A 12,517-nucleotide genomic window follows, 5' to 3' on the forward strand; every position below is an offset into this window, starting at 1 on the left:
TGTGTAACTCAGTACGTTTAAAATGTAAGCACGCAACATGCAGCAAGCATGGCTTCTGTCACGGCTCCGGCGCTGCGGGGCTCCGGCGGTCCCATGCGAGCTTATCGTCGCAGATGGTTTTCACGCTCACCACCGCAGCTTCGGCTTGCTGGCCGGCGGAGCCGGCCAGCCTCAGCCGCGGCGGCGAGCCTTAAAACTACCTGCGCCTCAGCTCGCAGGCCGCCTCGCCCCTCCGCGCCTACGCGGTTTTGAATTGCACTCTAGGGGTAGGGCAGACAAGACTACGTGGAGTCGGTTTTGCAGCGATTTGTTTTCGTCACTAACTTTGATTTTTGGTAGTAATATTAATCTTTTAGTTGGATAGAATTTGGTGACCATTAATCCATTTTGGGAACCAAAAATAATATTTGTGCGAGATTTGCGATTTTTCTGATGTTATTTTACTTTTTTTGGATCATAATATTATATACTTTAGTGCCCTTTTAATAAAGTCAATTTATTTTTTTTGGAGTTGTTTATTTTATTTGGTGCCTCAGCTTAGATTCCTAAAAATATTTTTGGTGACCGCCTAAATTATACCCTATCTAAATCATGTGATAATACGATACGACTCTTTATTTCAATAGACTTATAATTACGTATCGAGTTGCGAGCGCACACAAAACTCGGAATCAGCACTCTGTTGTGTATAAACGTTGGCATTTTAATGGCAATCAACTGTCCAGTCTCAAAACCTAAAAAAAAAGGGGAGGCCCCGGTTCAAGATTTGATGATTTTGTCATGTCCTCAGCCACCCAATTAACTGGAAAAGCTCCATGGCAAGAGCGGTTATAATCCTATCGTATCAGCTTTAGCTAGACTAGATCAAAATCTAAATATTTTTGTGATTTTTACATGGGTTTAGATAGGTATCGCTTATAAAATTATAATCTAAATGTCATGCACGTTGAATTTTCACTAACTATTAAAATCGATTTCTATTGATACATGTTTAATGTATGACAAAAACCAACTCATACAAAATTCGTTTATATAAATAAAAGCATTGCGATAATTAGCTGCTTCTGAGTTTTCCGTTTCAGCAGTGTCAAGCTGCAGCGTAATGACGTGTCAGGACAAAAGGTTTACACTAGCCTCGCGTCACTCGTGAGCTAATTAAATAAAATGCATCAACACGAATTGTTGTCGTTTAACAGATTCAAATCAAATTAAGGCTGTAGTGAGCCCGCTGCTGGTTAGCAGCGGTGAGGGAGTGTCAGACTCTTACTGACTAAAAACCGTCGTGTTCCGTCATAGGCCTTTTATGTACCAGGGCCGCGGTATCTCGAACAACCCGCAGGGCTTTAAGTTACCTATAATACTTATTTACCTGAAATCCGGCTAGACTTACTTTATATGCCTAGAAATAAGACGTATACTGAAAAAGATAAAACCGCGTGCCAATAAATATATACAAAATTAGAATGTAATAATAAGACTAAGCATATTCACAAATTTCTGCTCGCGTTTAAATGCTTGCTAGAAAAGTACCAACTTGCTACTCTTTAAAAATTCCCTCGCGACAAGTTAACCCTTCAAAATTTTGAAAATAATATTTTTAGTTTTTTATTCGTAATTTACTTTTTACTACGATCGGAATGCTAGCTTAATATACAGGTTGTACTTACATGTTATGAAAATGCAGTTTAGACATAGGTGTCTAAATGAGCCTGAAATGTAAAATACAGCACCCACTTATGTTGTTCCCAAATTATTTCAGATGCCCTTGAAGTCCGTTAATCTTTTTTAAAATTATTGAAACAGTCCCCTTGCCCCGTGGTTGCTATGGTAATCGTTCAAATCGTGCTCTCACTTCCATGGTTAGTCCGCATTTTTTCGAGTTTCGAGCAATATAAATCGTTTTGATATAAATCGCTTGGTCATCATGATATCTCTTGATAGGAATCTATTTAATATTATAGATATAATAGGATTTCCGATTCGAAGAATACGAAGAGTAGGTACGTAAGTACATAAAATATGTACCGCAAAATCCTTGAATTACTTTTATTTAGATAAATAAGGATGTGCTCCAAAGCCTATAAATACCTATTGATCAGAATGAAGTTACATTGGATCCCAGGAAAATCTAAGGAAACCCTGCAGTTTTAAAAGGGTACCTACTAGGGCTTTCAAATACCGGATTTTTTTTATACCGTGAAATTTCAATACCGTGATCACGTGATTACGGTATTGTCGATCATGCAAATATTGCAATAGTCCAGATATTAAAAGTCGTCGCCCCTTTATGCGTCTTCGAAGTGCTTTTGCAAGATTTTGGCTTACATCATTAGCTTGACCATCTAACTTCGTCAACATACATTTTAGCGCAATATCCGCTTTTAGTAAATTGGCATCCCGTTTACAAATTTCTAATACAGTTACTTTGACTACAGAAAGGCTGTTGTAAATATTTTTTAATATTGTCAAACCGAATTCGTCTAATTCGAAATCGGAGTTTAATTTTAGATCGATTAAAACTTTTAAAACACAATCCTTTAGTTTCAAAAAGCATCCAATCATAGCCCCGACACTATGACTAAAAATGAGATTGACTTCATCATGACGAACAAGAAGCACATAGAAACGTCTCCGTGATCAATAGGTTTAAAACCGGTAGCGATTACCGACTTGTCTGAGGCTCTCTGAATATCAACTTCAAGGCCGAACGTTTACGTCTGTTGAAGGCCAAGCTCCGACCAACACTGCTCCAAACCATTTCAGGATCTGAAACGTTCCAGTCAAATTTGGAGAACCGATTTGCCGCCGTGGAAACCACAACAGACGTTGACCAGAACCACGAATATGTGGTTCGGATCCTCAGGGAGGAAGGTTCGAGATTCTGTAACAGGCAGCGTAAGGGCAAGAAATCAAAGCTTTCGGAAGAGACATTAGGGCTTATGAAGAAACGCCGTGAAAACCCGCCTGTCACTTCGTCAGCTAAGCGGACTCTAAACCAAGAGATCAACAAGGACGTACGACGCGACCTCCGGTGCTCTAATACTCTTGACATTGAAAGAGCAATTGAGCTGAATCGGGAGTCAAAGGTGTTCGTACAATCTCTTGGCAGAAGCCACTTGACGAAGCTGACCACAACAAGTGGAGAAGTAATTTCTTCGGTGCCGGCAGTCCTTTCGGAAGTGGAAAACTTCTATGGCCAGTTATATGCATCGCATGCATCTCGACCTGATCCCGGAAATGAGGATTCTAGAGCCACATTAACACGCCATTTCACCGAAGACCTGCCAGAAGTCAGCAGTGGCGAAATCGAGATCGCTCTGAGACAGCTCAAAAATGTAAAAGCCCCTGGCGAGGATGGCATTACAACAGAGCTATTAAAAGCAGGAGGTAAGCCTGTACTGGGGGAGCTCCAGAAGCTTTTTAACGATGTCCTGTTTGAAGGGAGAATTCCAGAGACGTGGAGTAGGACTGTTGTCGTCCTGTTCTTCAACTTCAACTGTGTCTAGCATTTGTGGACTATGAGAAGGCCTTTGACTCGGTTGAAATCTGGTCTGTTCTGGAGTCCCTGCAGCGTTGCCAAGTAGATTGGCGATACATCCTAGTGATGAGATGTCTCTTTACTACTGACTAACAAAACAATAACATCGTTTGGCTCGCTCGACCGATTAAGAAATCAGTTGTTTAAGAAAGGTGGAGGTATGCTGGAGATAAAAGTTGGCGCTTAACACACAAGTGTGAAGTGTGAGAATAATATTACCAGTACATACATCTTACGAGTACGTTGTTATTTATCTTATTTAATACAACTTCCTGCTACTTATTACAACAAACCACAATAATTAACATTATAAAAAGATGTAATACCGTAATCACGGTATTGGCTCGTCAATACCGGTATTGAAAGCCCTAGTACCTACTCTGTTTTACTAGTGTCTAAAAATGGAGTCCTTCGATGACAACAGTACATAGATTTTGAAACCCTTTGTCAAAACTAAAATGTAGGTAAATTCGTAAGAGCGTAAAAAGTCGGGCCCCTTTTGGATTATTTGTTCTCTTAAGCAGTCGTCATTGAAAAAGTTTCTGGAAAAAATATCCGCGTTTGGACGTTGAACTTTAAACAAACAAATACCGACCCCTTTATGGAAAACATAAAAAGTTACTTAAGTATGTTCCAAAAATTGGTCGAGTTTTACTTTATTCGGCTGTTCCAGATTGACGTTCTATTTAAGGGAGTACCAAATACCCAATGAACTTAGAAACTATACACCTGTCCCAGCTCTTTACTCCAAGTAGACTTTTCAATATTCACAGCTTAATTTTTTTTTACTCCACAATGTAATCGTGCCTTTACGAAGAAGCCGAAAATCGATCTCAGTGGCGTGCACTTGGAGAGGCCTATGTCCAGCAGTGGACTGCGATAGGCTGATGATGATGATGATGAATGTAATCGTCCTTTTGTGCGCAAAAGGACATGTGCCTTTTTGTATCAGATAGGATTTACACCCTTATTATTTACTTCTGGTGCCCTTGCATCAGGGCTCCGGTTACTCTTTCGAACAATCCCGCAGTCCGTCCGCTTGATTAAGGGATAAAAAAATTTCAATATTTAAAAATATTAATATTCAAAAACATCCTTTCGAAATACGTCACAATACTTTATACGTTAATTTACATGACTGCAAGCGAGCCCATACAAATTGAACAAACTTATACCCTTTGAGTTTGTCGACAATGCGACCAATTAGCCGTCGAGGCTAGCACGTGGGTCGTGTCACCACCCGTTGCTTGGCTACCGAGCCAGACATGCCAAAAAACCACCTGAGACCAAACGACTCACGGGAGTCCCTCTCGTTATGTGGCTTCACTCTTCTTAGAAGGTGTAAAGTACCGCACGTGAAGGGGGTAAGTTTACGGACAAAAAATAATGTAGAAACTCCCGTTTTATAGATTGACAGTGGAAAAGAATATTTGCGTATAATTGTGACATAGGCAGATGGGACTAAACAACTGACTTACTGCATTCTCAAACACTGGATTTGCTGTTGGCGATTTTACAGATCTGATTCAATTTTTTACTAAGATTTAATTTTGATTCATTATGCCTTAAAATTCACCTTCACCTTCAAAACACCGGAATCAAAATAGTGCATGAGTAATTTTTCGGTCGAATAGTCACGTAGATTTGTTTCTAATTATGGTATAATCAAACTCAGAGTCCCAAGGGAGCTGACAAATTTAGTTCAACTGCCTAAGATTTTGGACACGTGTAGCATCTTATTGGGCCCCAATTATAAGTTTGAGTGAAACAAGTAATATTCTTAATTGACCCATTTTTTTTAAACTGTGTAAAAAAATCACTCTCTGAAAATCTCCAGTAACTAAACGATGCTTTTACGTTTATTCCGAATTAATGGTTCATAGTATTTACCAGTGAAATTAAAAACTCCGCAATTCGGCTGTTGTGAAATCCGAAGCGTATCTCACGCTTAACCAAATTATCGCGTGGTGACGGGCACCATATTATGGAGCTTTCAATCAATTTATTGACATAGGCAGCTCCTGCACTTCCCTGCAGTATGCCTGTGTTCAATTTAATTTGGAATTTGACGCCGGACAAAGCTCTGATAAACGCAATTTTCCGACGTGGACACTGACAGGTCCAATTTACCAACGTATGCAGTACCACGAAATGCGGTATCCCAGGATAATAAACCGGCTTTGTGCAAGTCGGACTCGCGCATAAGGGTTCTGTACATTCCATTATCCATGAAACGTAAAATGTGTACTTTGATTCTAGTTCTCTGTATTTGTTCTCTTCAGTTAAAGCGCCAGACAATCAGGCTATTAAAGTAAAGATTTTTGTGCGATTTTACCAGAGTGATATTAACCGACACCATTTTTTTGGGGTGTGAAATCGCAGATGACTACGTTGATGACATTGCGGGCGCAGCAGGAGAGTCAGATTTTATCTGATTAAAACTCATTTATGTGTCTTCCGCAGCTCTTAGTCTACCAGGGATCTATGTAGGGACAATACGACCAAACCTACTGAGGTGCTAAGATGAGCTTTTCTAATTACAGTGGCACGGGTAGCGCGTATGATGACGACGGTGGAGATGACGCACGCTCCACCCGGACCCTACCTGACAAGAAGTAAGTCTTCTCCGATTCCTCACTCACGTAACAAAACTTTACGTGTTGCAATATCAATACCCCTAAATTGGCCTAAAATAATATATATAATGACCTACCTTCGTTTATCCCTAGAATCACCGCCATTAAAAAACCAGGCACAATACGTAATTCTTCCTATGGCCAGTAACAAATATTTAATAGGTTTTTCATGAACTTTCGTTGACCACGTTACAGACAGAACCACAGCGAGATCGAGAAGCGGCGACGAGACAAGATGAACACTTACATCTCGGAGCTGAGCGCGATGATCCCCATGTGCGGCGCTATGGCGAGGAAGTTAGACAAACTGACGGTGCTGCGTATGGCAGTGCAGCACCTACGGTCGGTGCGCGGGGCACTGTCAGCCTGCCCTCTGACGGCGCGGCCTCGACCCTCGTTCCTCTCAGAACGCGAACTCAATCAACTCATTCTACACGCGGCCCACGATTCCTTCCTCCTAGTGGTAGGATGCGATCGCGGCCGCCTTCTCTATGTCTCCGCCTCCGTTAAACAGATGCTCCACTATGATCAGGTCAGTACCCTCGCGGCAAATTTTAGCTCTGCGTGCTGCGTGCGCATTTTTGGCTGTGTTCTACATAATATTTACATATTTCGATGTTCTAGCTTATCGATTCTCTGTTACTATATAGGTGTAAGAATGTTCAATTGATAGTCTGACCTATCCTATCGTTATTCTAAGATCGGCTGTACAATGTTGACATATATTTTGAATTCTAGTATAATGCTTGGCTCTGTGTACAGTGTATGTTTCCTCATGCGATGCATTTGATCACGCGTTTGCTGCGCGTCTACATTATCTCGGCGAGTGACGTCAAGCGATCATCATATTGTTTTTCCTATCTATCGACTGCTTTGCTACCGGTTGCACTCTGTCACCGGCTCGCCGCGTTATTTATAGTGATGCGTATTCAAGCGAATGGAACATTATTATTTGTGTTTTTAGAATTTTAGAACCATGTAAACAAAATTTTGCTGCTCAAGAATTGAATAATGTTTTCCCGACTAGGACTTTTTCTCTATAAGGCCACAATGATAGATTATAAGATAGAATTTTTAAATCGTATTTTGGTGATATTTACCGAAGCGCTTGCAACTTACATGTAAAAACACGAGTGTAATATTGTCCACAGACAGAGTTGCTTGGCCAAAGCCTGTTCGACATCTTGCATCCCAAGGACGTTGCGAAGGTCAAGGAACAGCTCTCGTCGTCCGACCTCAGCCCACGGGAGAGACTCATCGATGCTAAGAGTATGTTATGAGTAACATCTGCAACTCCTCTTATGTCCAGTTAGAAACCAGTGTCAGGCATTTGTTCTGGCATAATACTGACCTATTTGGCACCGTTTTGGCACACACATATCTTTTTTTTCATTTACTTTTTTTCTTCTTCGTGTACGTCTTGTGTTGTGCCAGGAAATGGTACTTTATTTCATCTTTATAATGTTGTGTGAAAAGGTACCTTCATGTGAAGTCAGGTGTTTTAATCCCTAGCCTTATTTATCAAGTATTCAAAATTGAAATTCAAACCTTATGACGCGTGTAGTAGGTAACTTTACCACTTCGATAACTAGGTCTATTTTATACCGACGCGTAAATATTACAGTATATGGTGTTGTCCTATCAAATGGTGTGATAAACAAAATAATAATCATAAGTTATTGTGTGTATATCAGGTATCAGACCATTAGCAGATGGATTGTATAATAGCTTGCCTATGAGTCACGTCTTGGCTATTCTTACTTCCTGTAAGATTATTGGGAACTTTTGCGTAATTGCCTTTTGAGCTGCGTATTGCTGGTTCGATTCCCGCTCGACACGATATGTGGGGTTAGGTGAATTTCGTATACCTCCTATACAATATGTGAGACAACCTTAAGAAGATATTGAAATATAAATAAATTAAGTAGGTACTAAATATATCATTATAATACAGATTTTTTCTGCTTCTGCAGCCATGTTACCGGTGAAAGCGGACGTGCAAGCGGGCGCCTCCCGGCTATGCCCGGGAGCTCGGCGCTCATTCTTCTGCCGCATCAAGTGCAGAGTAACGGCCGAGGCACCGCCACCCGAGCCCGTCTCCATCAAGGAGGAGACCGAACCAATCGCTAAACTGCGCAAGAAGTCCAATGAGAAGAAATACTGCGTTGTACAGTGCACTGGTAAGTCATCATCATCTCCCGAGCCTTTTCCCAACTATATTGGGGTCGGCTTCCAGTCTAACCGGATGCAGCTGAGTACCAGTGTTGTACAAGGAACGACTGCCTATCTGACCTCCTCAACCCAGTTACCCGGGCAACCCAATACAGCTTAGGCCTCATTTACGGAGACGCGGGGCGTCGCGCGGTGCGTTGAGCGGCGCGGCCCGCACTGAATTCAAATATATGGCGTTGTGTGAGTGCGTTTACTGAGAAGCGATTTTTGACGCGTTTGTTTGAATTAGGCCGTTTTTTGCGGCCGAGCCCGCGGATGGCACCGACGCGTCCCACGCGGCGTTTATCGCGACGGCGCACGCAGCGGCAATTCTCGATGAAGCTACTATGAACTAGTCGATTTGATCGAGGCGAGCGTGCGCCGCCGCGATGCCCGCCGCGTGCTTCGCTACACGCCAGAAAATATGCCGCGGGCGCCGCGGCAGGCACCGCCACGCTTCCCGTCTCGCTTCTCTATGAATATGGTCGTATATTGCTATAAGTTTGTGTTTACGCGTGCGATGATGCGTCCCGCTTCACGCGCCGCCCCACCATGAACAGAAAAAACGTCTGACGCGCCGCTAGACGCCACGCCACACGCGACGCGAGACGCCCCGCGTCTCCGTAAATGAGGCCTTAGTTGTACTGGTGTCAGACTTACTGGCTATTAACAACCTGTAACGACTGCCAAGGTTGTTCAATGACAGCCAGTGCAGTGGTAAGTAAATGAACACATATTATCCTTATCTACTTTGGCCCGGTTTCACTGGCTACCGATAAAGTGTCAGTTACTTATCTGTAGGAAATGCTATCAGCATTGTAAAGGCTGCTGTCAGAAATTGCTATTCGAGACCTGTGAAACCAAAGCTTATAGTTTATCTGTCAGATAAGTTCTTAATAAGCTATCGAAGACTTTACCAATAACTGGTGCAACTAGCCTTTAGGTAATAGCATAAGGCCGTATACAGAAAGGAAGCTGGAAGAAGCTGAAACTTATAAGCGACACTTATAACATATATTTTCCTGCGCGGGTTACCAGCGCTGTCAAGCGCTTATAAGTTTCCAGCTTTCTTTCTGTATACAGCCTTAGTCCGTAGTGTGTTTGTTAGAAAAGCATTTGATTAAAGGGTACCTAATTTTAATCAGGATGCAGGAAGTGGTTCTTTTTAGATGCAAGTAAAATAGCTAGTGGTTCCCAATCTTACTAAATCAATGCAACATTACAGGTTACCTAAAATCCTGGGCGCCAGCAGAGATGTCAGAAGGCGCCGGTGGCACGTCAGAGGTGACCGACGACGGGGAGCAATGCAATATGTCGTGCCTCGTCGCGGTGGGGCGAGCACTCCCAGACTTGGCGCCCGCGCCGGCCTTCTCTTGTTCAGTGGCGCCTACTCGTCAGCTGCAATATGTGTCGCGACATGCCCCTGATGGGAAGTTCTTGTTCGTCGACCAAAGGTTGGTAACGTCTGATTTTTACAAGTCTCGCGTTGTTGTGTACATAGTATGAAATGCTTCTTCACTTTAAGCTAGACAATATGCTTCAGGATTAAAATCAAGTCCGTTTTTGAAGTAGAAAATATGGAAAGCATTGACAACAAATATAAAACACAGCTTTAGTGTGAAGTTACGGTTTCAAAAAATCTTGAAATTACAAGCTCCCTGCACGAAATTATCCAGTTAAATCAAGCCATCTTAACAAAATTTGGTACCTTATCATATTTTTTTTTTTCACTCAGGACATGAACACTCATAATAATGCACTTGTTATTTCTTCCAGGGTGACACTAGCACTAGGGTTCCTGCCACAAGAGCTTCTAGGCACGAGTTTGTACGAATACGTCAGCGGGCCGGAGCTCGGCGCGGTCGCACGAACGCACAAGACCGCACTCTTGCGCCGCGACCCATTACACACGCCTCCTTACTCCTTCCGCAAAAAGGACGGTAGCCTCGCGCGCCTACAAACACACTTCAAGCCATTCAAGTAAGTATCGTTTCAATGCATTGCTATATACCGGTCATATTTGCGTTAAGAAGCGATATTTTCTTGTGTTATAATAAGCAGGCGCAGTCCAAGAGAAAAGTACCAGCAATGTGACGTCATTCGCGAGCTGCGCGCGGGTGAAACCTCAACGCAGCACAGCTAGTGAATTCTATAAATTCGCATTGAATAAAATATTTTTGTTGTCTTTAACGACAGCCCCTTGCGATGGTATGCTGTATAGGTAACTGAAAGTACCCTTTGGTAATTTTGAAATGATAATTTTGGAAAAATAGCTGTCCTATTTCATGTCAACAAAAATGTGCTTGAGATAATTTAAACAATAAGTTGGCATGACATCTGACAACAGTTTTAAATTGCCAAGATTTTCAGACTGCTCGAGGGTAATTCCCGTAATTCCTCTCAGTCATGTATCAAAAATTGAGTATATTCCCGCACGGCTGGTAGCGACCGGTGCGGGTTGAATCAACTGCATCGAAACTGGTAACAGAAATGAGGTAACAATTTCGATACAACAAACCTATACTTCTGTGTTCATAGATGTGAAGAAGGTGTTTGTGTTACCGGTTCGACTGATAAGCTCTTCGCAAATGGACCACCGATAGCCAGCGACAAACAGTTATTGAGTATATTATATACCTATACATAAGATGCAATTTTTACAATGTAGCTTATTTCGGATTCCGCTGGCTGTTGCGCGCTACCATCGCAGTGTAAGTGGCCTATCTGCCCTGAGCCATGTACTGTGTGTTCCAAAACTCAACTATAATCTGATAACGGGCAAGGGGCTTAGCTATAAAAACTCTGGGAAAAAAATGACGTTTTTAAGATTGAAATTGTTGATTTACTAAAACACATCATATCTTTTTTATCCTCACTTAATAATCAAATCAGGGCTGTCAAAGACTTAAAAAAATAAATATTATCATGGCATGTGTTTTTTTTTTTCATATTTTCTTGGTACTGTTATAAAGTTAGCGTTGCGTTTTGGGTCACCCGATGTATGTAATGATTGAAAGAAGTCGTTGTTCTACCAGATAGTAATTGTGTAACGTTTAGGAATCCGTGGACGAAGGACGTTGAGTGCTTGGTTGCGAACAACACCATTGTCTCTGAGTCGCATGCTGCTGCGCTCGCTGACGCCGCGCATGCTTCCTATGACATGTTCAAGCAGAGTGAGTATTGTCTACAGAATTGAATTATATTTATTCACTGACGAAATAAGTTTGGAATAGGTTGTGGTTGTCCTCTCAAGTTCTTTGGAGGGAAGATTGGAAAGACCTCTCATATACAGGAAAGTGGTCGAAAAAATTACATGATTCAAAATTGCTTATTGTCAACATATTCAATAATATTACACCAGTTTAGCAAGTCGAGCTTAAGATAATTATAGCTCAATACAGATCACTCTTATTGCCTTGTTATAATTTGGTGTTACAAATAGCGACACGGTCTGGTGAAACCAAGCTCGTGGAAATGACAAGTACCTACATAAGTTTTGAGTAATGATCTAATTCATTGGTTTAGATCACCGATCAACGTGGAGCAAATCGTAATCAGATCTCAATAGTAACAATAGTTAAGTTAACCGACACACGTAGTGCGCGTATAACTGGCGTGTGTTTCGGCAGGCGAGGCGGTCGGCCGTCCTGTAGCTAATGCGTTTTCAGAGGCCGACGTGGAGATGCAGCGTCTCATCGAGTCTCAGGTGGAGTCCCACAAGATCGGCAGCGCCATCGCCGAGGAAGCACTGCGTCGGTCCTCCTCAGAGTTCTCGCCAGAACTGCCCGCAGACCTACTGCAGGATGCCGTCTTCAACCAAAACGTACGTCTTGTTTTACTTAGTTTACACATTTCATTGTATGTTGTCGAGAAAGGAATGGTTGGCTATCATTGGGGGAGGCCTACGTTTAGCAGTGGACGGCAGTAAGCTGATGATTTTGTTGATTTCTGTCTGATGATATATGTACCCATCCTTCTTGACTGACTGGCCCTCCTATCCTAAGCTTTGTGCGATGGAAGATGAAAATCTTGAATACTGTTTTTATTATACCAACTCATAATTGCAAACCCCTGTAACATTGAGTCTGGGAAAAGCCATAAATAAATGTAAATATAGAACACAATTCATGTG

General features: G+C 42.1%; 1 protein-coding gene across 6 annotated transcripts in view; it reads left to right on the forward strand.

Moving 5' to 3' along the window:
• Positions 1-12,517, forward strand: part of LOC110379368 (protein cycle) — a 53,424-nt gene that overhangs the window by 37,765 nt on the left and 3,142 nt on the right. For all 6 annotated transcript variants that reach the window (XM_049839014.2, XM_049839021.2, XM_049839012.2 and 3 more), the window contains 8 exons: positions 6,082-6,153; positions 6,370-6,706; positions 7,326-7,443; positions 8,148-8,354; positions 9,611-9,839; positions 10,162-10,365; positions 11,443-11,558; positions 12,054-12,208. In XM_049839014.2, coding sequence (XP_049694971.2) covers positions 6,082-6,153; positions 6,370-6,706; positions 7,326-7,443; positions 8,148-8,354; positions 9,611-9,839; positions 10,162-10,365; positions 11,443-11,558; positions 12,054-12,208 — 1,438 coding nt within the window. The remainder of the gene's footprint in view (positions 1-6,081; positions 6,154-6,369; positions 6,707-7,325; positions 7,444-8,147; positions 8,355-9,610; positions 9,840-10,161; positions 10,366-11,442; positions 11,559-12,053; positions 12,209-12,517) is intronic.

The sequence above is a fragment of the Helicoverpa armigera genome, chromosome 1 (genome assembly GCF_030705265.1).
Source record: "Helicoverpa armigera isolate CAAS_96S chromosome 1, ASM3070526v1, whole genome shotgun sequence".
NCBI classification, from domain to species: domain Eukaryota; kingdom Metazoa; phylum Arthropoda; class Insecta; order Lepidoptera; family Noctuidae; genus Helicoverpa; species Helicoverpa armigera.